The 24,198-nt window shown below is 41.7% G+C and overlaps 2 protein-coding genes across 8 annotated transcripts in view; both read left to right on the top strand.

Annotated features, from left to right (window-relative positions):
• The window catches only part of rims1b (regulating synaptic membrane exocytosis 1b), a 76,671-nt gene extending 63,022 nt beyond the window's left edge, over positions 1–13,649 (top strand). For 3 of the 4 annotated variants that reach the window (XM_056373011.1, XM_056373013.1, XM_056373010.1), the window contains 6 exons: positions 3,636–3,853; positions 8,497–8,641; positions 9,217–9,329; positions 10,259–10,360; positions 10,590–10,729; positions 10,848–13,649. In XM_056373011.1, the coding sequence (XP_056228986.1) occupies positions 3,636–3,853; positions 8,497–8,641; positions 9,217–9,329; positions 10,259–10,360; positions 10,590–10,729; positions 10,848–11,066 (937 nt within the window). In that variant the 3' untranslated portion in view covers positions 11,067–13,649. Of the gene's footprint in view, positions 1–19; positions 173–3,635; positions 3,854–8,496; positions 8,642–9,216; positions 9,330–10,258; positions 10,361–10,589; positions 10,730–10,847 lie in introns of all 4 variants that reach the window. The other variant, XM_056373014.1, reaches the window with a different exon arrangement.
• Positions 13,650–18,100: 4,451 nt separating this feature from the next.
• LOC130165340 (potassium voltage-gated channel subfamily KQT member 5-like) overlaps positions 18,101–24,198 on the top strand; it is a 115,998-nt gene continuing 109,900 nt past the window's right edge. For all 4 annotated transcript variants that reach the window (XM_056370566.1, XM_056370548.1, XM_056370557.1 and 1 more), the window contains exon 1: positions 18,101–19,987. In XM_056370566.1, the coding sequence (XP_056226541.1) occupies positions 19,647–19,987 (341 nt within the window). In that variant the 5' untranslated portion in view covers positions 18,101–19,646. The remainder of the gene's footprint in view (positions 19,988–24,198) is intronic.

Genomic DNA, 24,198 nt, shown 5'->3' with positions numbered 1-24,198 from the left:
ACAAATTGAAAAAACTCAGATCCAAGTCATTAGAGGAGGAGAAGAAAGACAGGAGGATCTCATGGGGGGTGAACGGGGAGGAGGAGAGGAGGAGGGCAGCGGGAAAGAGACGATTCTCTGAGGAATTGAAGCGCAGAAGACACACTGTAGCAGGAGACACAAGGGAGTCCAGGTAAAGAGCATAAGATCCCGAATGTTGAATTCACTGATGATGACAGATAATCCATCCTCTCACTGTACGACCAGGTCTGGATCCCCAGGTTAGAATCCCTAAACCCCCAAGACAACAGCAGAAACTTTTGATGATAGCCATTATAGGCAGGTCCTTATTGATCTCTGTAGGGAAATTATCTTCTGTTTTGCTTGCGCCTTCCAAAGGAGGGTTACAGGCTGTCAAGCAGTGCCCCTTGAACTTATTGGGGGGTTCAGGGTTTTACTGAAATGCACTAGAGGATGACGCTCACTGACACAGAGATGAGCTTAAATCCTCTGGCTGCAGAGTGGTGTTCCTGCTCATCTCTGCTTATTGTTGAGGTGCAGTTAGTCTCATTCATATGAAAACATCTGGTTGTGACGAGTAGTTTGATTTAAATAGGGACTGTGGATGTCTGAGTCCTAAACAAGGCTAAAGGGGGGCTCTGCTGAATTTACATATGAGGACCTTTTTACTTGTCGTGAGCAGTATTTTCTGTCAGTCGTGAGGAGTTTTCATTAAGTTTGATAAAAATGTATCTGATTATGTTCTAATATCAAGGTTTTTAGAACCTGGGTTTACTGCAAATTTTTGCATAAAACATCTGTTACAAATGGGGTGATGGAATTTGAAAGATGTTGGATGTTTAGAGGCAGTTAAAGTCTAATGAAAGATGCACATACAGTACATTATGGGAAATTTAGGATTTAGGATTTTTGAAGCTTGAATGATACAAGGATGAAAATGAACATATCTCACCCTCTGCTGCATTGATTTTTGACCATCCTTTTAAAACCTATATCCCACATTTACGTAACTTTAAATCCCTGCAAAACCTCTAAAGAAAATTAGGTGTTACATAGGATTGTTGTCAACAAGACAAAATTGAACTTACTCTAGAATAAAATTTTTATTAAGTCATAGGGGGAAAAAAATCCACTTTAATTGTTTTCAGCTCAGTCTTTTCCTTTTTATGGGGCAAACAGATCTCTAATAAATGAATGTAAATTTAGAAAAAGAATCATCAGACCTTTTAACCACAAATTACTTACAGAAATACTAAAACTATAATTTTAAATTAAATAACAACATCAACAAAAAAAAAACTGTAGCAAAAAATCCCATGTTCTCTTCTTGCACACAAACACACACAAAGCTCGTTCCTGGCTGACCAGTAGCAGTGTGCTGACAGGGACAAACGACCCTATCCCAGTGGTCCTTGGTGGGCCAGGTGGTGATGTAGTGCAGCTTATTAGCCGGCTAATGTTTTGAGGTCTGAGAGCAGCAGAGAGGAGGGGGGTTTTTGCCACAGATCAATCCAAATAGAGCATATTAAAAGCAGAGCCCCGCAGCCTTTGACACACTTTCATCCCAAAGGTGTTTGCTGGTGTTGAGGTCGGAGCTCTGAGAAGACGAAGAGAAAGCCATTGCTTTATGGACCTCACTTTGTCCTTCACCAAACTTGATTATCTAAAAGATTATCGCTTGATTTATGATTAGCCTTACATCAAACATTGCCACATACAGCCCTGTCCACATACTTTTGTCATGTAGTGTACACTCAAGGTAAGAAGAGTCTGCAGGGTCCTCTTCGATCATCATGTTATTTCCAGCAAAAAGTGTAAGATCATCTCCATCTTTTATATGTGAAAAAATTGTTTTAATATACTGTATATTATTAAAATAATAAGTTCATGCTTCCAGTTGTTCATATGAGGGAAAATGTTAATACACTTACATCTATGGCTACAGTATTTATGTACAGACAGATTCAGGGGAATGAAGAGAGAGATGAACAGTATGGCTCTGGGTGTGCAGATGCTGGCGTCAGATCAGCTCTTAGGTGAGAGGGGAGTGTGTGTGTTTTGTAATGAGGCTGCGATGAAACAGTGAAAACACAGGTTGGAATTCCAAACACACACAATGGAGTGTGTGTCCATTTATAAAAACTAGTCAGTCTGTTTTAGAAGGCCTATAATAAAGCTTATCTATTATTCAGACCAAGGGTCAGTTTTTAGAGAGACAGGGGGTATGAATTAGTAATCCAGTGATGGATGGCTGGCCTCAGGTCAGTTTTCACTCAGAGTGGGATATTAATATCTGTATTCATTGGATACTCTCACTTTGCTTCAGGCCAGTTTTATGAGCAGTTGGAGAAGTGACTGAGTACATACAGAGGAGTGGAGACAGAGGTGGTGTGAGGTCACACAGATCAAACCCTTTGTTCAACCTTTTCCCCCTGCTTAATATTTCTAATCAATTTCAAATAATTCACTGGATGCCACACATGTCAATCATTTGCTTTTTTGCATAGATAGAGAAATCATATTTGGTGCCTTACTTTGTTTGCATTGATTTACTGATATCTGTATATTTCTGAAATCACATAATGGTGAGTATATATATGTGTAGTTACAGTCCAAATTTAAAAGAAAAACAAATCTCAAGATTTTCAGCCAGAAGCAGAAAATCATCATTTTACATTTTGTACAATAGTGTTTGTGATTTCTGTTATATGTGGCCCTTGTTTCCTTTGTGTGTGTCTGTGTGTTTGTGCATCCCCCTCCACTGCATGTCTCAGATCCATCCTTGCATGCATCCTGTGCTGTGACTGCCTGGACCCTCTCCACCCTCCAGACCTTGATCCTCCCCTCCCAACCTACCCCTCTGCTGCACGCCCCTCCCTAACACCCCTGCAGAGGACGGTGGAAAGGCCTCAAACCACCCTGCCCCTTCCCAGCCCTTCCCTGGCTCCTCTGGGCCATTGGTCTGTAATTGTCAGGGGCCCGCAGGGAGTGGAGAGTACGGATGATAGGGGTAGCGTAGCTGGGCTTTCTTGCAGCACCATGACCACCTCTGAGGGAATGGACATGCGGCGGCTCCTGCGAACCCCTAGGAGGCAGCACCGAACACTGGGCAGCCTCTGCTCTGGTGTAGTGGCTCATTTGAGAAGAATGAACTTTAATACATGATATAATTATTAGCTGTGGACTGCGAGATCATTTTATTCTATTATTTGATTTTAAACAGGATGGTCTCTTAAGATCTAAATCTTTTTCTCGAGAGTTGTGGTACAAGTGACACAATTATGTTACACTGAACATCAAAGCTCCAAATACTATTTTGGTTTTAGCTGTACTTTATGTTTATTTTGTCTTAGTTTCAGTTATTCAGTGGAATATCGCATCATCATTTCCCTTCTATGGGACTCCAGATGTTTACTCATCTGTTGTTTGATTGACTAACTGTTTTATTAAACATCTTTCAACCACTGTCAGTTTGAAATGTTACAGTTATCATCCTCTACCACCTTTTATCAGCCAGGCTGTTTTTGTGTCCTACTAAAACTCAGGTACAGTATAGAGGAAGTCACAGAGACCATGATCACTTCCTCTCTTCCTTACAACAGATCACAATGTCACGCATTGTTTTCTTTCTCCAGTCGGCAGATGCGATCGTCGATGGGCCGCAGCATGCTGAAGAGCTCCAGCGTGAGCGGAGAGATCTACACCCAGGAGCGCACCGACGGCAGCCAATCAGACACGGCGCTGGGCATGGTGGGTGGCGGCAGCAAGAAGAGACGCTCCAGCCTCAGTGCGCGGGTGGTGGCCATCGTTGGCAACCGTCGCAGCCGCAGCACTTCACAGATCAGCGGCCCTGGTGAGTTGCCATGGAAACTCCGGTGTCTGTGCATCGCACTGGTTATGTGTGATATCAACGTGGCCAATTTTCTACAAAAAAATATGATACACACTAAAATATTACACATATTTAGGGACATTTTTGTGTGATTTTCCTGTGTCTCAGTCTGTCGCACTGGTTGCTAATGGCTGATGATGGTGGTAGACAGAAACAACATTCTGCTAAGCCCTGGGATGGAGCTAATAGGGGCTCTTGGGTGTGTAGACTGAAGTGATGGACGACTTTCTGTTTACTATCAGCTCTCTCAAAAACATAAGGCCTTAGCTTAACCTTCACTAAACCTAATCCTGAAATACACACATTTAAACTAAAGCTGTTTGACTTGCTTCAAACTTACAATTAACTATTCTTGTCATATAATGTTAAGTACTTATATAAGTTACTTATATTTGGTTGTTTTCAACTTGACAACCAGGACAGGAGAGTGCACATGCAACCTTTCAGAGATCAGAGCCAAAATCAGTTTGACAAAAGATGCACAAACATGTTTTTGATGTAGAAATATAGAGGAGAGAGAGGACGTACAGAGATCAATCTTCATTTGAGAACCTAAAAAGTCTTGTGGTACTCACCCCCATACTGATGAAGTGCTTTGAGAAGCTGGTTCAAGTTGGTTGGTACATCAAAGAAAGCATCCCAGCCAGCCAGACTCTCACCAGCCTGCATTCAGAACGAGCAGATCCAGAGACGATGCCTTCTCCACTGCCGTTTGTTTGTTGATGTCGGATCAGCATTCGAAACAATCTCCCCCATGAAACATACGCTCTGCAGCTGGATGTTTTGGACTTCTTCACAAACAGACCCCAGACAGTTCAGATTGGCAGTCACACCTCAAGCGCTCTAGTGCTCAACACGCTCAGCCCCCTCCTGTTCACGCTGTACACCCATGAATTTTTGTCCTTTGGTGTTGTAGCACAGCGTATTTACAAGCAGGGCACTGATGAGTTCTGTCTGGCAGCAGGCTGATTGTTAATCAGGCAGATTATACACGCATGAGTAATGACAGCGTTTGTGTATGTATCTTGCCTGCTCTGTGATGTTTGGATGACAAAGCCTGATCAGCGTCTCGGTGACACTGAAGTTTATCAGGAGCGGTTGGTGTAGGATGCTGATCTTTTGTTGTTTTTTTTTTTTAAAGAATTTTTTGGGCTTTTTGTGCCTTTATTGGACAGGACAGTAGAGAGACAGGAAACGGGGAGGCAGAGAGAGAGGGAATGACACGCAGGAAAGGGCCGTCCAAAGGGGGGGTGGAACCGGGGGCCAGCTGCAGCGAGGACTGTGGACTCTATATATGGGGCGCCTGCTCAACCCACTGCGCTACGCGACACCCCTGATCTTTTGTTTTTAACCTGGACCATAATTTTCATACACAACCTGATTTTTTCACTTGATTCGTTAACTTATTTTACCATACAGCTTTACATACTTTCAGTTTGCCTGCAGTACTAATCTCCAAAACAACACAATTGTCCTGCTACATTCAAAATTTCACAACATGTAATTGAAACGATTTGTTCTTAGGACCAGACTGTACTCAAGAACCACAAATTGCAAGCGTCTTTTTCTTCAGTAAAGGCCAAACCTCTGCTGCCCCAGTGCTTGTTGTAAAAACAAACAACTAAATAATACGTTTCAGAGAGTTTCAGAGCATCGCGGCCAGCTGAGAGCCCCTCGCGGCTCAGCTCCCACTCACACAAGAACAAGAGTCTGGCTGGTCTGAGTCCGGCATCCACTTTTACCACGGGGTGGTGTAAGACTCATGGTAAAAGTAGACATAAAAAGCTATTAAAGAACAGTGGGCCTAAGGGGTTCTCTTACGCTCTCTCCCTGATGTAGAGAGGAGAGAGAGGAAGTAGAGATAGTATAGAGATCAACCTTAATCTGAGTGTTTTCTGTTCTTGATGGACGAGAGCAAACGCAGGTAAGGGACACTTCTGTTGAGTTTTTAAACTTTATTATTTTAGTGTGATTAGGAGGTAATAGGTAGCTAACAGTTTATGGTAGGTTACATACATCACAGGTTTTTGTTGAGTCAGCTCATGCCTCAGTCAGCATATACAAGAGAGGATAGCAGTCTCAGAGATGCAGCTTCGTTTTTCTCTTTGCACTGTAGGAGCCAATACTATGAGTTGAAAGGTGGACGCACCCCAGTCCGAGATGCCACACATTGTTGGGGTTGTTTTTCTACCCAACAATTTCCTGTTTACTACTGATTGCTGGATTCTGCAGGACATTTGTGTGACTTTGGCCGTGCCCCAAGAGAGTCCTCACCTGGATCTGTGGAATATTTTGTAGTGGACCACCAATGGTTCGAGGAAGTAATAAGTGTTCTGGAAATGAGTCTTTTTCAGAATAATATTTTTCTGTTTCTTAACCACAACAAGGAAATCTTTCTCTCAATCCTGCTACTCTCTGCTTATCTAAATCAAACATTCTGTGGGGCAGAAGTGGTGTAAGGGGGCAAACAACTGTTATATCAAACACACCTCAGAGTTCTTTGACCTAAAACCCAGCACTAGGGCAAGAAATACCCTGGACAATGTTTATTCAAATGTTTAACTTTACGATGTTTCAGACCATATTTCAGACCATATTTCCCTGCTTCTTCTACCACCTTACTCTCAGCTGATAAAAAATGTCAAACCATCAGTAAAAACCGTTACAGTTTGGACGGATGAAGCTACAGCAGCTCTACAGGACTGTTTAGAGTGCACAGACTGGCACATGTTCAGAGATGCTGCCACCCAGATGTCTTGATGATTATGCGATCAAAAAAAAAAAAAAATCATTCCCCAACCAGAAAGTCTGGGCTCTATCAGATGGTCAGCTGTTAGGACAGAGCTTCAGAATAAGACTGGCATCAGGGGGCGAAGCAGAGACATCAGCAGAGCGCACCTCCAGAGGAGCTGCCACTGTCAGTATCCACAGCAGATGTGAGAGTGGATATGAGTAAAGCTGCTGGGCCTGATACTGAAGACCTGTACGAAAAACGTGCCAATCAGGTTGCTGATGATATTAGGCCTACTCACATTTATATCACTGTCATATTAAAGTGTTTCCACCTGCACAGCCACAATCAATCTTAGCACTCTGGGCTTGAGTACCACCCCTCTGCATCTGAACACTGGACTTCCTCACAAACAGACCCCAGACAGTTCAGATTGGCAGACACAACTCATGCACTCTGGTGCTCAACACCAGAGTCCCTCAGGGCTGTGTGCTCGGGCCCCTCCTGTTCACACTCTACACCCACGACTGCATTACCAGACATGGAGATAAACTCCCTTGTCAAGTTTGTGGACAACATCACCATCATCAGCCAGACTACAGAGAATTCCTATCCAGAGGAAGTCAACAGTCTTGCGGAGTGGTGCACAGAGAACAACCTACTTCTCAATATCGATGAAACCAAGGTGCTACATCAGTGGATCTGAGGTGGATCAGTTATAAGTTCCTGGGAATCCACACTGTAGAGAACCTGTCATGGTCATCACACATCTCTACTCTACTCATCTCAAGTTCTTGTTTGTCTTTTATGAGGGGCAATAGAAAGCATCACAAACTGGGATGTGCAGGGCCCAGGACATGAAGGCTCTGCAGCAGTTGATTAAAACTACCCAGAACATCATCAGTACCATCTACGGGGCATCAGTGATATCAGTGAGGTGAGGTGCCTGCACAGAGCCCAAAGGACACTAAAAGACAATACCCACCCGAGCCACAGCCTGTTCACCCTGCCGCCGTCTGGCAAGAAGGATCCGCTGCCGTACCCCCAGACGCTGGAGCAGTTTCTTTCCTCAGGCTGTGAGACGACTGAAATCACCCTCCACACTCTACCATGAACATAGCTGATTATTTATTCATTCATTTATGTAACTTTTGTTTTCATGAGTAGCATAAAGGGACTACATCTGAAATTTTGTTATACAATCTTGTGTTGCATAATGATCATTAAATTGAAGCTTGAATCTTGAATGTAACATATTTTGTGGTTTAAAAACAACCCTGAGACCTACAGAAAGTTTCTGTTACAAACTGGGGTTGTGGAGTTTTGAGGATGTGGTTGTTTGCAAGGTAGAATGGGTCTAGCAAAAGCTGCTTTTTAGATGCATTGTGGGAAATGTAAGATCCTGATTTTGACACATACCAGTGACTGAAAGTCAGGATATGGAGAATAAGGGTTAAAAGAAATTGCTCTTTTAATCCTCTGTGATTTTCCATGTTCTAAATTAAACATTTTGAGGCAAATCAAAAGTTCAAAAGAAACATTTGATTTGGGAAATATGTTTATTTGCTTTCCTGCGAAGAATTAGATTGGATGATTGACACCACTCCCCTGTAATGGTTGCAAATTTTCTCCAAACTTCACATATTTTGTCAGGTCAAGCTGATGGAGATACGACAGGGATTAAAATGTGTCCACTTAATTTTGTGAGTCAGTGTTGCAGCATTTCTTTTTTTTCCACTACTTTTGTACTCACATGTACCCTGAAGTGAATTAGCACAGCACAGGCTCAAAATAAATAAAGGTGAAAAATAACTACAGCAGCATCTCTGACTACATCTTTGTGATTTTTCCCTGTGTTTCTTGTTTCACCCAGAGGGGAAGAGTAAGAAGGAGAAGGGTGCACCCATCCAGAGGAGCACAGAGACTGGGATGGCAGTGGAGCTGACCAGGAACATGAGCCGCCAGCCCAGCAGAGAGTCCAACAATGGCAGCATGAACAGCTACAACTCTGAGGGGAAGTCAGTAAACCATTCTCTTCCTGTTTTGATTACTCTCCCTGAACCATCTACACACTCTCTGCATCTGTCTCCACTGGTTTCAAACTGCAAGTTTTACACTGCTAAAGCGACTATAGCTTCAAATTAATTGCTGTCCCATCCGACTATGACACCTTTAACACAATATGGACGTGACAGTGAAGTTTGTGTGCTGACATGTTCAGCATATCCAGGCAGAGACTTCCATTTCTCCCTGCATGTGTCAGGTGACTGACAGTAAACAGTGTAATACTGTATATGAACAGACTGTTAAAAAGCTCAACTTTGTCTGGTGTTTTCTGTGATGGATTATCTCACTTGGGCAGTTTTGGATGTTTTACATGCTGTAAATAATGACAGGCAGCAAATGAGCACTGAAGTGTCAAACTATGCTGACTGTGTACAGACACCAGCACAAGTGATGCAGAAGATAAAAACCACAAATCTAAGAATCAGATTTGATATTGAATATTGGTGGTACAATACACAGTACACAGTCACAAAATATTCATTTTGTTATCATACTTAAATCTATATTTCTTTGTTTTGTGTGTTAGTTTGATCTTCTCTGGTGTGAATCTGGGTGCCAGCAGTCAGTTCAGTGACTTCCTGGATGGTTTGGGACCAGCTCAGTTAGTGGGCAGGCAAACACTGGCTACTCCTGCTATCGGTAAGATACTGGTGATGCTAATGATACCGATGACATCTCTTCTCTTCTCTTCTCTTGTGTCTCTTCTTTTCTGTTTAATCATTTTTTGTATTTTTCCTTTTCTCTTATCCCTTTTATTTATAATCTTGTTTTTCTGTCATATGTTTTCCTATTTCATGTTTTCATGTTTCTATAAGATAAGATAAGTGACATATTAGTGTGATAACTAGTACCAATTCAGCAGACTATAGTATTGTATTTATATGTAATCATAACAGTAATATACTATAACAGCGTAGTAATATAATGTATGATGAATAACAAGATGGGCCACACTGGTAGCTCACCTGGTTAAGTGTGTCCTTAAAACAGTGGCCCGGTTTGAATCTGGTCTTGGCCCTTTGCTGCGTGTCATCCTCGCTCTCTCTCTCTCTCTCTCTCTCTCTCTCTCTCTCTCTCTCTCTCTCTCTCTCTCTCTCTCTCTCTCTCTCTCTCTCTCTCTCTCTCTCCCTCCCTCTCCCTCTCCCTCCTGCCTTTCCTGTCTCTCTACACTGTCCCTGTAGATAAAGGTTGAAATATATAGAAAATATAATTTAAGAAAAACATAATAATAAGTAATAAGATATTTCTATGTCTATATTAACATATAATATTGTATAACATAATGTATTACAGTATACTAAAATATTAAGATTGCAAATATTCACAAATCAGAGTGTTGTTATTGTTGTCACATATTCAAACCTCTGATCGTACTTTTTTATGAACCTGATGAAGCGCTGAGTGAAATGTGCTGCGTTCCTTGATCATGTATGTTTATGGCCTGAGTGTGCCGGCACTACTAGGTTTATCTTTCCTGAAACTTTCAGCCCTACACCACATGCCGTCATTGATCCCTTCTTGTTGTTTCTAAACTGATCATCCTCTTCTCATCTTCATCTGTCTCCCAGGTGACATCCAGATTGGTATGATGGAGAAAAAGGGTCAGCTGGAGGTGGAAGTCATCAGAGCTCGAGGACTCGTACAAAAGCCAGGATCCAAATCTCTCCCTGGTAAGCACTTGACCTACATTTAGATGCTGAAGAGCAACTAATCCCTCTGTTTTTTTCACATACGTATAAAATACACACCCTACATGCATTGTAATCCAGTACGTACACTCAGCCAAAGCTTGGACTGTGCTGTTCCTTTCCAGAACAAGCCATGAGGTCTGATCTAGATTATATTGGCGAGGTGCTGTGTTCGCCACTAATGGCTTTTTTATTTTGTCTTCGTCTTCAGCTCCATATGTCAAGGTCTATCTGCTGAATAATGGAGCATACGTAGCCAAAAAGAAAACCAAGATTGCACGGAAAACACTTGACCCACTGTACCAGCAAGCACTGCTATTCGAGGAAAGCCCACAGGGTAAAGTCTTACAGGTGAGAATGAGATATGTTCCGTCATTAGAAAGTAAAATCTTTATTTCTAAATTCTATCAGTTGTTTCAGCAGGAGGAAGTAGAGCTGAGTAATTTGAGAGAAATGATTTTTCTTCCAGGTGATTGTTTGGGGAGACTACGGCCGCATGGATCACAAAAGCTTCATGGGAGTTGCACAAATCCTATTGGAGGAACTGGACTTATCAAGCACAGTCATTGGTTGGTACAAGTTGTTCCCACCATCCTCCTTGGTGGATCCGACACTTGCCTCCCTAACTCGGCGAGCCTCCCAGTCGTCACTCGACAGCTCCTCCGGACCTCCGGGGGTTCGATCCTAGTGGACCAACAGCTCTACACCGCTCGGCGAGTAACAAACTCATGAAACATACAGTAGAGTGAGAGAGATTAAAAAAAAAATATATATATAGCGGAAATGTAGAACAACAACAATCAGAAACAGTCACAATGAGAAAGCTTTGTTGAGATCTGACAATCACTCCTGTTGCGGTTAATTTTGTCTGTTGTAGAAAGTGCCACATTTCAGTGTTTCATATCCATTCAATGAAAAATCTTATAGTTTTTCTCTGTGTATGCTGAAGAAGCAGGGCTGTCGACAGACAACAAGCAGTAGCTCTTGAGACGGGAGATGAAAAAGTGTCAGAGAATCAAAAATGAAGCAGGGTGGTTTTTAACCGAATCAACAATAGCAAAGAAATGTATGTAAGCATCGGAATGTATGGACTCAAGACAGAGGTAATCACCCTCCACACCTGCAGGTGGCTGCAGTGGCCTCCTCCAGAACCCCAACAGACTGCCGGCACGCCTGCCCCCGGGCAGGGTGCTCACACGTTGGAATTCAGTCTGGAAGCACAGGGCCTTCTTCTGGTGCCTCGACCTTGGAGCCACATCACTGGTCCCTCTCTCTGTCGAAAGATCCTCTTTTCAATATGTTTACCATGGCTGCTCTGAAGCCACACTGTTTTAGCGTGTTTGCTTTGTTGTTCATTTCTTTCCCTTTGTTACTACTGGCACAAAATGTTTTTACAGTGCGTAAAATGCTCATGATAATGTTGTCAGTCTGGTGTGTGCATGGAGAGAAAAAAACAAAACACAAGAGATAAAAAAAAAAGGATATAAAAACTATTAAATGTCTGCAAGTGTTATGCAGGGGGGGTTGCTGGTGATGATAACACAGCTTAGATTTTTACACTTGACAGTGCGATTAGCGTGCAAAGTTGTTTTCCTTGTTCCACCTCTGGCAAATGTCCAGGCCAGTCGTCTTTGTATAGATGTATATTAGGCCTCTCAAGAGGTTGACCAATAAATGAAATTTATGTCACTTTGAAATATCACAAGGGTACAACATCACTGTAAAAAAAAAATGAAAAGAGAAATCTTTGTTCACCTTCGCAAGAGCAAGATAGGACGGTCTAATTTTTCACATCTTTTGGGGAGTGCAGTCCCTCACCCCAGCACGTTTAAGGTTTTTATCCAACCCTTAGTTTACATTCTTTGAAATTTAAACACAAGCACAAGAGCTTGATTTTTTTACAACAAAAAGTCTAACTTTTTGAAAAAAACATGTAGTTAAAAAAAGAAAAAAAGTAACATTCCCGTCACTGGTTCGGTTCATTTCTTTGTCTAGATATTAGGAAACGCACAAACAAACAGAAGAGAAGAATCGCTCACAGTTTCCCTTGTGCATCTCTGTGAATGTCAAAATAACCAATCAGACTAATCTGTCAGGACACCAAACACCAATGCTCATCCTCCGTTTGGCCCGCAAACTCCTCTCACCAGGAAAGAGTTGGGGCCAGCATGACTTTGGAACCTGTTCCAAGCTGCATGCATATTTTTGTAAAACGAAACAGATACAGAAAAAAAGATACTGAACTAGATACGTGTGTTAGTTCCACATACTGTAGGGCCACTTGTATGTTGCATGCAGTTGTACAGTTTGCTCGTACTTGAATATTAAAGAGATAAAACCAAGAAACCGAAGCCATTCCCATTACGCAACGACATTTGAACTCAACTGCAGTCTATTCCACGTCCCTCAGTCCGGTGCTGAATGTCTCTCAAACTAAATCCCACAATTACATTGATGTCTTTCCTCGACCCTCCGGAAGATGTACTGTACTGTACAGTAGTACTGAGCAGACCTCACAGCCCCTCTTACTGTTGTTCCACATCATAGTATACCTCCAAGGGGCTGAGATGATGTATGAATAAATATGTACAAATCAGATCTACTTATATGGAAATATGAATTATGTTTCAACATAATGATTTCAGATATGCTATCACATGAACTGTTCAATTATATAGAGAATAAATGCAGATGCACAGAGAGTCATACACTGTAAATACTCAGCAGCCACTCACTGGGTTTTCATTGGGTTGAGTGATAATTGCAAAGGGGCCAAGTTATATAATGAGCAGTGATTAATACATGATTGGGGACCACATGCAGTGGGACAACACGAGGCCAGGGTCATAACCGGCTGAACTCAAACACACAGCCCCAAAAACGACAGGTCTGAACCACTGCTCCGAAAGTCATTGTCTGAACACTTCTCTGTGCTTCTAAACCAGTGTCTGAAACCCGGCCACGATCAGCCCCACTTCAGAAGAGTTGACTTTTCTTTTCATTGTCCGGTGAAGCTGGGTTTTTTTTCCTTTTTTATTTTTTCTTTCTTTATTTTATTTTTGTCAGTATTAACAGGAAAAAAAATGCTGATTGTTTACAACTTCTGTGTTCCACTGAAACAAAAAGAAAATTAGAAAAAAGTAAATCATTCACTGCAACATTTCTTGTTTGTATAACAGATGTGGCTCAAATGATGTGTATGTTTTATATTTAAAAAAAAAAGTTCATTTTTATTATTTACAAATAAAAAGAATGTGTGGAAGAAAACTGACTCTGAACTCGCCTTCAATTCAATGTCTATCAAGTCTTTTTTTTGTGTGTGTATGTGTGTGTGTGCGTGTGTGTCTGTGTGTTTTATTATACTCTCAGCCTGCATGACATAATGTCAAGAGGTCATATTGAAAAACTTTGGGATCTCTTGGTGCACTGGTACATCTCGGCAGAGAGGCACCATGTTCAATTTTAGATACACATTACAAATGTTTCACTGTTAACGCACAAATGAACAGTGAGATACACAGACATTAGATACGTGGATCTGATGGATAGATTTCTGTTTTTCATATTGTAGCAAATTACTCATTGTTATATATGGAAATGAATTTGTATGAATAACTACAAATGAGCCAACCCAAATGATATTTATCAGAAAGCTACTCATTCATAATTTTAAAGACTGTATAAATAACTTTAATCAACTGTCAACCTTTTTTTAACCGTCTTGACAAACCTTCCCGCCAGCCTCGCCATGGCAGCCAGTCATAGCATCAGGGGCAGCGGGTCGAGCCGTGCATTACAAACAGGCAGAAGGTAGGGAGAGACTGACTCAGCCAGTGGAGAAGAAAAAAGCTGAATTCAGTTCTCAACTGGCCTTTCTTATCCAGTTGTATTTGGCGTCAAATTTTATTTTTAGCTCTAGAAAGAGGTCCAGAGCTCGGTGACCTCAGCTACAGGCATGACAGTAACCATAAGAATAAAACAAGACCTAGAGCATGCTAACATGCTTATGTTTAGCAGGAATATTGCTTGTGTTGCCATGTTCACCATCTTACTTTAGCATGTTACTATGCAAACATTTGCAAATTAGAATTAAATTCAAGTACAGCTGAGGTATATGGAAAGTTTGCAGGTATTTAGTCTTAAAGTACAGGATAAATGAAAATGTTGACTTGGTGATATGGCACTGGAGTTTCAGTCAGATCCCCGACATGATTACAGTCCATCCTGAGGGAGAACGAATGTCTGAACCAAAATTCACAAGAAGGATTCATCCTCTGAGAACCACAAATATCAAAGATATTTCAAGCTTGCTGCAGGAAAACATCACCAAAGCCATTACCATGAATAGCTGTACAACATTTGATAGTCATCCAATCCATCCGATGGTTGTTGAGATATTTCAGTCTGACAGTCAACTATTGATTAGAGCCACACCACCAGCTTGAAAACTGTATGTTATAATGAAAAAAAAAAACTTTTTATTTACCCCTGCTAGAGCCCCCCCTCCCTCACTTCCCACTCCACCCACATTCCCTGGGCAGCACCTGTGTGAAACATTCCAAAATAAATAAATAAATAGTTAATAAATAAATAGTTAATAAATAAATGAAAAAAAAAAAATGTTAAAAGTAAGTAAGTAAATGAATAAATAACTGAGAAAATCTGAGAAAGGGGGGGGGCATCAACATCGTCCACTGCTACAGAGGGGCAGTATAAGGCATGCATTGGAGGTAATATGAACACTGTGTACAGTCAGCCATTGTTCCTCAGTCTGGGTCAAGCTCCTCTAGAGTTATTGACCATTGAACCCTATCAGTGACTCGCTCACTGTCTGTATTGGCACCATGCAGGTGCAGCCTGATAACCTCTGGCAGTTCTTGGTTGTTGAGACCTGCTGGATTAAAGGGAACACATACTCTCACTTTGTCATCATTTTGGCTTTTACTCATTTGACTTCATTCAGTGTGCACATTTAGTCCCTGGTCATTAGTCTTACAGCCACATATTCTAATTTCGCCCCTGAGGTTGGCAGTGTTAGTGTTACTTATCTCTCATATTGATTGTCCATTTCTTCCCCGCCATTTAAAGTGATAAATCTTGTTTACTTTGTAGTGGATAATTGCACCAATAAAAAGGAGCCCTTAAGAGGTCTGGGCTCCTACACTCAGCCAGCAGTCTGCTCATTACTACTCCCTTAATCATTTTTATCAATTAAAAAGAAAGGCTCTGCCTCTATTCCTGCAGCTGTCTTTACTATTATTTTTATCCTTTCACAAACAGCAGGCTCTTATTTTGACATGTATAGCTTTGCCACAGGAAAAAGAGAATCTCACAAAGCAGAGGTAAATTTCTGGAGAGCAAAAGCTTTAATGATGTTGATAAAAAAAAAGCATACAATAGCCGTGTCCTGCTTCAGAGCTGCACCATAACTCTCTGCATTGGGTGGTGCTACAGTGCGTCTACCCGAAGAGGAAGTAGAAGCAACATGGCCTCATGTGTGACCTCACATATGATACAGTGCAGCAGAGGGCTTGGGAGATTTATGTTCAACATCCTCTTGTTAAATAAGCAAAGGGCCCCCGAAACAACATCTGCAGGCAATCTCGACGAACCCTCCCACTGGCCTCGCCATGCCAGCCGGGCCCCAAGTTCCCCTCGTCATAGCATCAGGGGTCGCGACCTCTGTGTACAAAGCGTGGATGCGGACCATGGTGGAAAAGAGAACCGCAGATCATAAAAGTCAGAGGCCACAATAAAATTTCCATGCTGCTCCCAGGAAATGGATTAATCTATCTAATCAGGTCAAAGATCACATATCGGTGGAAACAGAGACCGTGAGTGGAAGTGGAATACAAACATTATGAAGTTAATTTTTAATATTATCCATGAAGAAAAAACAAAATAAACAAACAAAAACTTTGGGAAAAAAGGACACATAAGTTAAATCATGTCTCCTGACACGACTGTTTACTTTGAGAAGCGTTCAACAGGAGGCTGCGTTTCCTCATTCGAATGTTTTTACTTGTTGATGCTGCATGACAGGAGGCATGCACTTGATGCAGGAAACCATCTCACCATGTGACGAGATGACATGATAACTGCACAGTTTTAAGGTTGTAAGCCAACTGCTGCTTCCTTTAGCCCTCAGTTTCTTCCCTTAGTTTGACGATCAATATCCACATAGAACAGTGTAATCAAATATGAAAATCCTCACTGCAGTTTTATATAAACATACACTTGTTCTCATATCAAAATGTGCAAGTTGATTTGACCTCTGAAGGATTTGAGTGTCATTGGTCGGTGGATAAGTAGTTTTGTTTCCCCTTAAAGAAGCTTTAAGGTATCAACAGTGTCATCTTCTCCATATATTCATATTCTTGTCTTCATTGATTGTATTTACACGTGCACATGAATCTTGGTTAGGATCAGGTATTTGAAATATCCTGGTTGTATTTGCACATGTAAACATCATAATCTGGTTTGAGATAGAAACCAATAGAAACTGGGGCGTAAACACTCTCTGCCACATCAATCAACCAACTATGTAGCAGTCAATAAAAGAATATATCTATTTTTATATCTATGTACGTATATCTTGATAATAATAAAGGGAACGACTGACTTCCATTGTGTATATCATGCATTGTGTTATTGGTCTCATTTTCTCTTACTCAGATTATCCAGTAAATACATGAAGAGTTCAGACAACCAGGAAGTAAACCGAAACTGTTATAATCATGTGTACAGGGATATAAATAATCAAGTTTCTTATGTTTCATGTACATGTCATATCCTGCCCATACAGAAATGTAATATAACATACTGTAAATGTGCCTATATCAAGAGTGATGTTCCATATACTGTATGTTCCAAAGGGGATATATTATTATCACATATATACATCCTCTAGATATATGAAGATTTACCTTTATAACATATATGAAATACTCAGTGTAAAATGTGTACATGTACATATATTCAAATGATCAATGTGATGAATTTTAGTATTGTATAACATGTTGCAACCATACGTACTAATATAAATGATATAGTATATTTATTTTAGAGTTCATTAAAACAACAAACATATAAAACTCTTTCTCTTCATATATATTTTTCTAATTAACTTCTCATTAATTTTAAACATGCCCATCTATTCATTTAACAATTATCTACAATATAATCATACATACATAGACATACGTTTGTATTGGCCAGATGTCAATATATTAAAATTGTTCCAATTTCTAAGGTTTCATATATAATCTTTTACATATGTTTTTAAATGTATATGTATATATATTCTACTGCATATATAGGAATTCAATATCCATATATTAAATTTGCGTGTGGGTGAATATGACTAAAACTAGGCTAAGGGATATTAATATGCTTGTAAACACGGACACTTCATGATGTTTACACTGAGTGACATATTCATACTTATTCACACTCCATATTTTTTATGACTGTACTTCACATTTACTCCAGATTTTTATCGTTTGGGGTCATCACCAGAATTTAAAATAAAGATCTGTGTTTGAACACGACAACAGAACAGTTTGTGATGTCTTTGAATCTATCATTTGTGTAAATTACTTTTATTGATTCCCCAAAAATATATCAAGTTGGAGCAAGTTATATTCAAATATTTTTATATGTGAAGGAAAAGCATAAAAAGCCCCCTATATCAGTCTGACAACAGAAGTTTCATGTCCTTGATCACCTTTATTCACACTAAACTGCAGGAGATTCAGTGCCCTGATAACATTTCTGTGATGTATAATGATCTAAGGGCAAACTGAGAGCAAGAAGAGAGGATGCACTTTCAGAACCTGAGATCCTGGTCTCTGGACAGGCTGCCTGGTGCCGCAGCGACCAGTAGATGGCATAGTTTTGTTGAAAGAAAGGAGGAGGCTGGCAGACCTCCGCAGGTAAAAGCAGTTCCTGCAGCTGTGGATTAAATATGAGAATACACACTTCCCTGCTCTCTTACTCCCACACGCAGGCCTGTGTACTGGCAGTCCGCTTTACTCTCACTCACTTGAACTTACTGCCAGAGGTCAAGTATCTTTATCACACCTGTGGTCAGCGTTTCGCTGCATCCGAGGGCAGCAGCCAATCAGGCTCATGATGAGGCAGCTGTGGGAGAATATTGTATTTAGTTGAAGCGGAAGTCAAAGCGGAGGTAGAGCTGACATTACATTTTTCTAACCACTTTTATTTTAGGCTTTAATACCACAAAGGAAGCAGCATTTTCACTTCATTCAGCCACTTGGTCCACAGAACAGTTCACTCTGAGCAACACGGGTCACATATCGTCAATACACTGGGATCATAATCCGCACTTCTGCGCCAGAGAGATGTGTCTGTGGTGCCACGTGGTTTCAGTGACAGCAGTGACACCAGCCTTCACACAATGACAACGCAGAGCTTCTCTTTCACAAATAAAACCTTCCCTACGTTCAGTAAAATCACATTGAGCTAACAGAACAGACGGTTTAAAGAAAGACCTCTCTGAATTAAGAGTCATTTTGGTTAATATTTTCTGCAGATGTTCAGAGAGCTGCCTTCAGTGGTTACTTTTCCACTCGACCAAGTGGAAACTTCATCGGAGTCCATGTTACCTGATAGGCTCCTCCACAGCGTGCTGTAATTCAGAACTTTTTTTTTTTTCAGGAAATTAAATCACACGATTTGCGACAGTTGCTCATTTACATCTCTGCTCTGCTGCCCTGTGGCGCGCCAATGCCACCTAAAGAGAAACTCCCACAAGCTGAAATTTTAATGATGTGGCTGTAAGTTAAAATCAAGTGTTTACTGTGACACGACATTCAATATAAAGTCACTCGGGCACCGCTGAGCGTCTCCCGCGCCGCGCAGCTCTTGTGTTGAAGCAACAGGCGGAAAAGTGCAGAGGGAAGAGAGTCCGTGCTGAACCTTATTGCTACAATATCTCCCCCCTCACTTCTACAGGGTCGCACTCTGTGTCCATAAGTTGTTTTGCCCGATAGGACAGCACCACGCACAGGACGCGCGCGGTGGACACCTTTACGCGCAGCGGCAGTTGTGTAGATGAGAGGAGGTTGATGCAAGAGGAAAGAGGGCGGTCAAAGTGTGACGGCGAACGCCGCGCTCTGGCAACTCAACGCCTGGTAGACGGCATCTAGCACGTGTACTTTATTGTTCGTCCAGGGCACGGCTCACGGCAGAGGACACGCATGCTTGAAAAGACCAACGAGCACTTGATGCCCGCTTCGGTGATGCCATGCCCCGGAACCACAGCGGCGAAGAAGGCGGCACTGGGCTCTGGATGAGGACATCGCCGGGGCACCGTACCGAAGGCTACGGTTTGAAAGATGTGGAGTCCGGACGGAAGATGATGAACAACGCTGGAGACGGCTTGCTGTCAGCCTCCACCGCCGCAGGTGCTGCCGGCTCCGAGAGCCTGAGGGGCAAGCAGGGAGCCCGGCTCAGCCTGCTGGGGAAGCCGCTCATATACAGCGCTCAGAGCGGCCGGAGAAACGTGCGGTACCGGCGGCTCCAGAACTACCTGTACAACGTGCTGGAGAGACCGAGAGCCTGGGCGTTCATCTACCATGCGTTTGTGTAAGTTCATCTTCATAACTTGTGAATATCTAAAGTTGCACACCTGTTGATGCTGGTCCACCCTCACCGCAGGAGCACCTCTCACACACTGACAGCCTAAAACACAAATACAGAACGAACCTACTACCTACTTTAGTTAACCTGGTGTGAACAGACTATCGTCCCTGCTGATTGAGCCTCACATATTCTCACACATCACTTTGTCACTTCTTGGACACGATGGTTGACACACATGTGACTCGTGTGGGTGTCATGAACGCACGGCTCATCTTTTAAAAATACACCACACCACATCACAGCACGAGCACCTCTTTTACCAGAGCCAGTTTCACAGCTTACTGGCTGTTTGAATGAACCCACCGCAATCCATGTCCAGGTCTCTGACACAAAGAGAGGCTTCCTGCACTGTTCCCCTCTTGATATCTGTGCCGCAGTTTTTAATGTGAGCTTTAACACACTCAGCCCTGGGGTTAGTGCAGTTGCAGCTTCGCCAAAACATGGCTGTGTAGTGGTAAATATCACAGACTGGTGTTTTTCATTGACTTCTGCATTTATGAGGGCCTCAGTAAGTTTCACATATGTACTGTTGAAACCAGATCCCAGCCTCTGTTGGTTCCTGAAGGTCCGTACTCAGGAACATCTTTAGCCCTCCGGTCTGCTCTGTCATTCTTGGCCTCCCAAACAGCTGCATTTGATTTCCCGCGTGCGACTGTTGTTGTTGTGGCATCATGACTTTTTTCTGAGAGGAAGGAAGTTGAGACACACGCTGACTGTAGAGCACCAGCTTTTTTCTTTTTTTTTTTTTCTTGTTAGTGTGTGTGTGTGTGTGTGTGTGTTTGTGCAGTATTGTAGGAGTGGTTGGAAAGAGAGTTGCACTTTTATTTTTAAAGTGGCCATATCAAATTATGCACCGGACAACACTACAGGATCCCTGTTGGGGTTCATGTGTTATGTGCCAGTGAAGTCTGATGTGCTGCTGCTTCCACCAGCAGCTGGAGAGCAAAGGGGTTAACATAGTAGCAAGTTGAGAACATGCAGTGCTGTCTGAGCTTCTTCATGTTTCCCTGAGCTGTTTCTGTCTGTAGCATTTAGTTGTCAGGATTGTGCATCATTGTGCAACAGAGTTATTGAATGGGGGAGAAAAACTAACTTGGTAACAGTCAATTAGCAAGTTTGTTAGCTCAATTGCTAACAGGAAGAAGTAGGCTTTCACTGTGTTATCTTCAATGATCAGCGCTGTTAAGGCAAGTTGCTATTGTTCAGTGGTGCAGATTTGCATCAGAGTATAACAAACTTGAATTCCTCATGGAGATATAGATGGATTTACATAGTCCTGTTTGTTCACGATTGTGGTGATTTCAATTGATTTTGCCACAGAATTTTGCTGATCTGATCAGAACCTGTTCTTCCAATCAGGAGAGCTTAAATGCAATCTTTTGCTTCAAATAGGAGCTGGTATTTCTGACCAATCAGGGTCAAGGAGGTGTTTCCATCTGATAAACACTCCTTTGTTCAGACTGCAGTTGATCATCAGCAACATTTTCTTAATTGGAGCTATAGTAGCTTCTATTTGGAACAAAATTATTGTAAATAATGATATAAAACCTTTAACCTTTTAATCAAGAATTTATGGTCTCTACTGTAGTGTGATAATACCTTACAGAAGAATTACATTTATTGAGGTGTGAAAGTGTTTCAGCCATCAACTGTTCTTTATGAGGCCTGTCCAGACTTTGTGATGTCAGAGACATACTGTAATGATGTCAGCGACCACCATGGGGGTCATCCAGCTCAATGATGACCTCCAATATCTTGGGTCCGTTGGATTTCCTTTGGTCTGCGCTTTTGCTAAAAGGTTGCCTCCAAAATGTTAATTTACGTCGGCCTATTTTATGAAAAGTGTTGACTCACGCACACCCACGAGGATCCTGGGACTCAGGCTCTCTTCACATGAGCGCTCATGAACGTTAGGAACACACGGTTGGGTGGCTGGGAAGGTGGTGAATGATTTTCTTTCATCCCTGTGGCAGCGAGCCTGAACTGGAGAAATGCAGAGGCTGAACTCTCTCAGGCCTTTGATGAATGTCGCTATGATGGTCAGTGGCCTTGAAAGTTGCACTGTTCTGCTGATATGACAATTGTTGCAGTTGAGATGAGATCATTGTCACATTTTTCATCTAGGAAATAATATGCTGTCTACTGTGTGTCCAGCTTATGACAAGGTGACAAGGCTAGCTGTGCTTCATATTCCCTGCTATTAAAAACCATCATAATGGCTGTTTTCACAAAGGAAGCAAGAAAGTGAAATGAACTGAAAGTCAGGGATGTGATCATACACAACATGGCCAACCTTAGTCCTTTAATGGCTCAGAGTGAGATTCTGTTTTGGACGTCCCTTCACATTTTAACCACACAATAATTTGAATGCTAAAATGTCCATTATATTCCTAATTTGCAAAGAAAAGCCTTATCTGTTGAGGGCCCCCAGGAAAGAGAGGTGCCTTCAGGTGCTTGCCTTGTTTACCCTTTGCCAGAGGCTGCCCCAATGCCCAACTTACTGTAGATGAAACATTGACTCCCGTCCCTAAATACCCGACTGATTCTTGACACCAGAAATGTCCCTGAGGCAAATATCAAATTTACATCATCTCAGTTAAGAAGGAATGAGTTGTTCTTTCCTGCTGTGCTGAGCCAACTGTATCTTTTTAAACTGTCTGTGGTTATTTATTGTGTTATGATTGATTATTGTAATGATGAGTGGTAAGCTGACAATTAGTGAGATAAATTGAATGCAGTACAATCAGGAGTAGCACACCAGTTAAGTGATTTCTGGAATAAGAAACTTGAAAATGTGATGTAAGCACTGATTTATTGTTACACGGCCAAGGTTTTTAAGCAAATCATCTGGTCTGCTGCTTCACTAACTGGTTTTGTGTCTTTACTTTTCTTACATACACGAGAGGTAACATGATGATGTTTGTTCTCCACCTGCGAAACACTTGTTTCCCCTTTTATCACAAGGCTGTAATGAAGTGGACAGTTCACAGCGAAGAAGAAACCTGTATTTTTTCTTCCAGGGAAAAATGAATTATGCCGTTACTCTTAACTCGTTTCAGCTTCTTCTTTTGGTTTCAGGGTCTGCAGCTTTATTGTTCTTTATTGTATATCACACAGCTGTTTTCAGTAAAAAAAAAACCTCTGATAAACCCACCGTACACTACGAGCCCAGCACCATACAACAGGCAGACAAAGTTAACAACTAACTGGGGACACAGTGGAGCTTTTAGCAGCTCGCGTTTTAGTGACGACCAAAACAAAGCGAGAAAATAGGACCCTGAACTTATATGTGTTGGGTCGATGGAAACATGAATCCAGGTGTGTTGCATATGTAAATTACCAACTGCCAACTTCATCAGCATATCAGCATTTTAAGGTCGGTGTTCATGTCTGTCTCCTAGAAATTATGTTTATATCAAACAAAACTGCAACTGCAGATAAAAATTGCGACTGGATTTAATTTTTTTTAATCAACGTAATGATAGTATGTTGTTCATTTATTTATGAGTAGCAAATATGTTGCCACTGAACATATCAGCAGAAATGAGATTTCATATCCACTTGTAGTGACAAGAGCATCATTAGACTTTAAGGGAACGTTAGGGAAAGATGGCGGTCTGGTTTCATACAGAAAAAGTTCACGGTGACTTCAGACACATTTAACCAAACCACCATCTTTCCCTAATCCTTCCCCAAGTGCTTCTGTTGCAGAAGGACAGACGGGACTGTGGATGCCAACTCCAGTCTCTGGTGGGACAGTCGTGCGCTTTGTAGCCCAACCATCCACCCCAACACGGTTGCTTCTGAACGTAACCCAGCCACTGATTATCTTTCCTACAAACTGTCTCTGCTGTTGCTTTAATTGTGTATAAAGGTAATCTGTAGGGGACAGTGTTGCAGTGTTGTATGTACAGCTCGCTATGTTATCCCTAAGTGGCAAAAAAAGATTAATATTTTTTAAAATATTAATGCAGCTTTAAACAATCGCTATAATCCAAGGCTTTTAGAGCAAATATGTATGGTGTAAACGCTTTCCCTGTGCATTATGGGTAGAGTAAATTCCTGTATAATCCATCCAGCAGATCAGTATCAGCTGATATTGTAGCCACACTTACACTGGGACATAATGTACGAACACATCTGTAGAAAACATA

The sequence above is a fragment of the Seriola aureovittata genome, chromosome 3 (assembly GCF_021018895.1).
Source record: "Seriola aureovittata isolate HTS-2021-v1 ecotype China chromosome 3, ASM2101889v1, whole genome shotgun sequence".
NCBI lineage: Eukaryota > Metazoa > Chordata > Actinopteri > Carangiformes > Carangidae > Seriola > Seriola aureovittata.
This window is presented reverse-complemented; position numbering and strand designations above follow the sequence as displayed.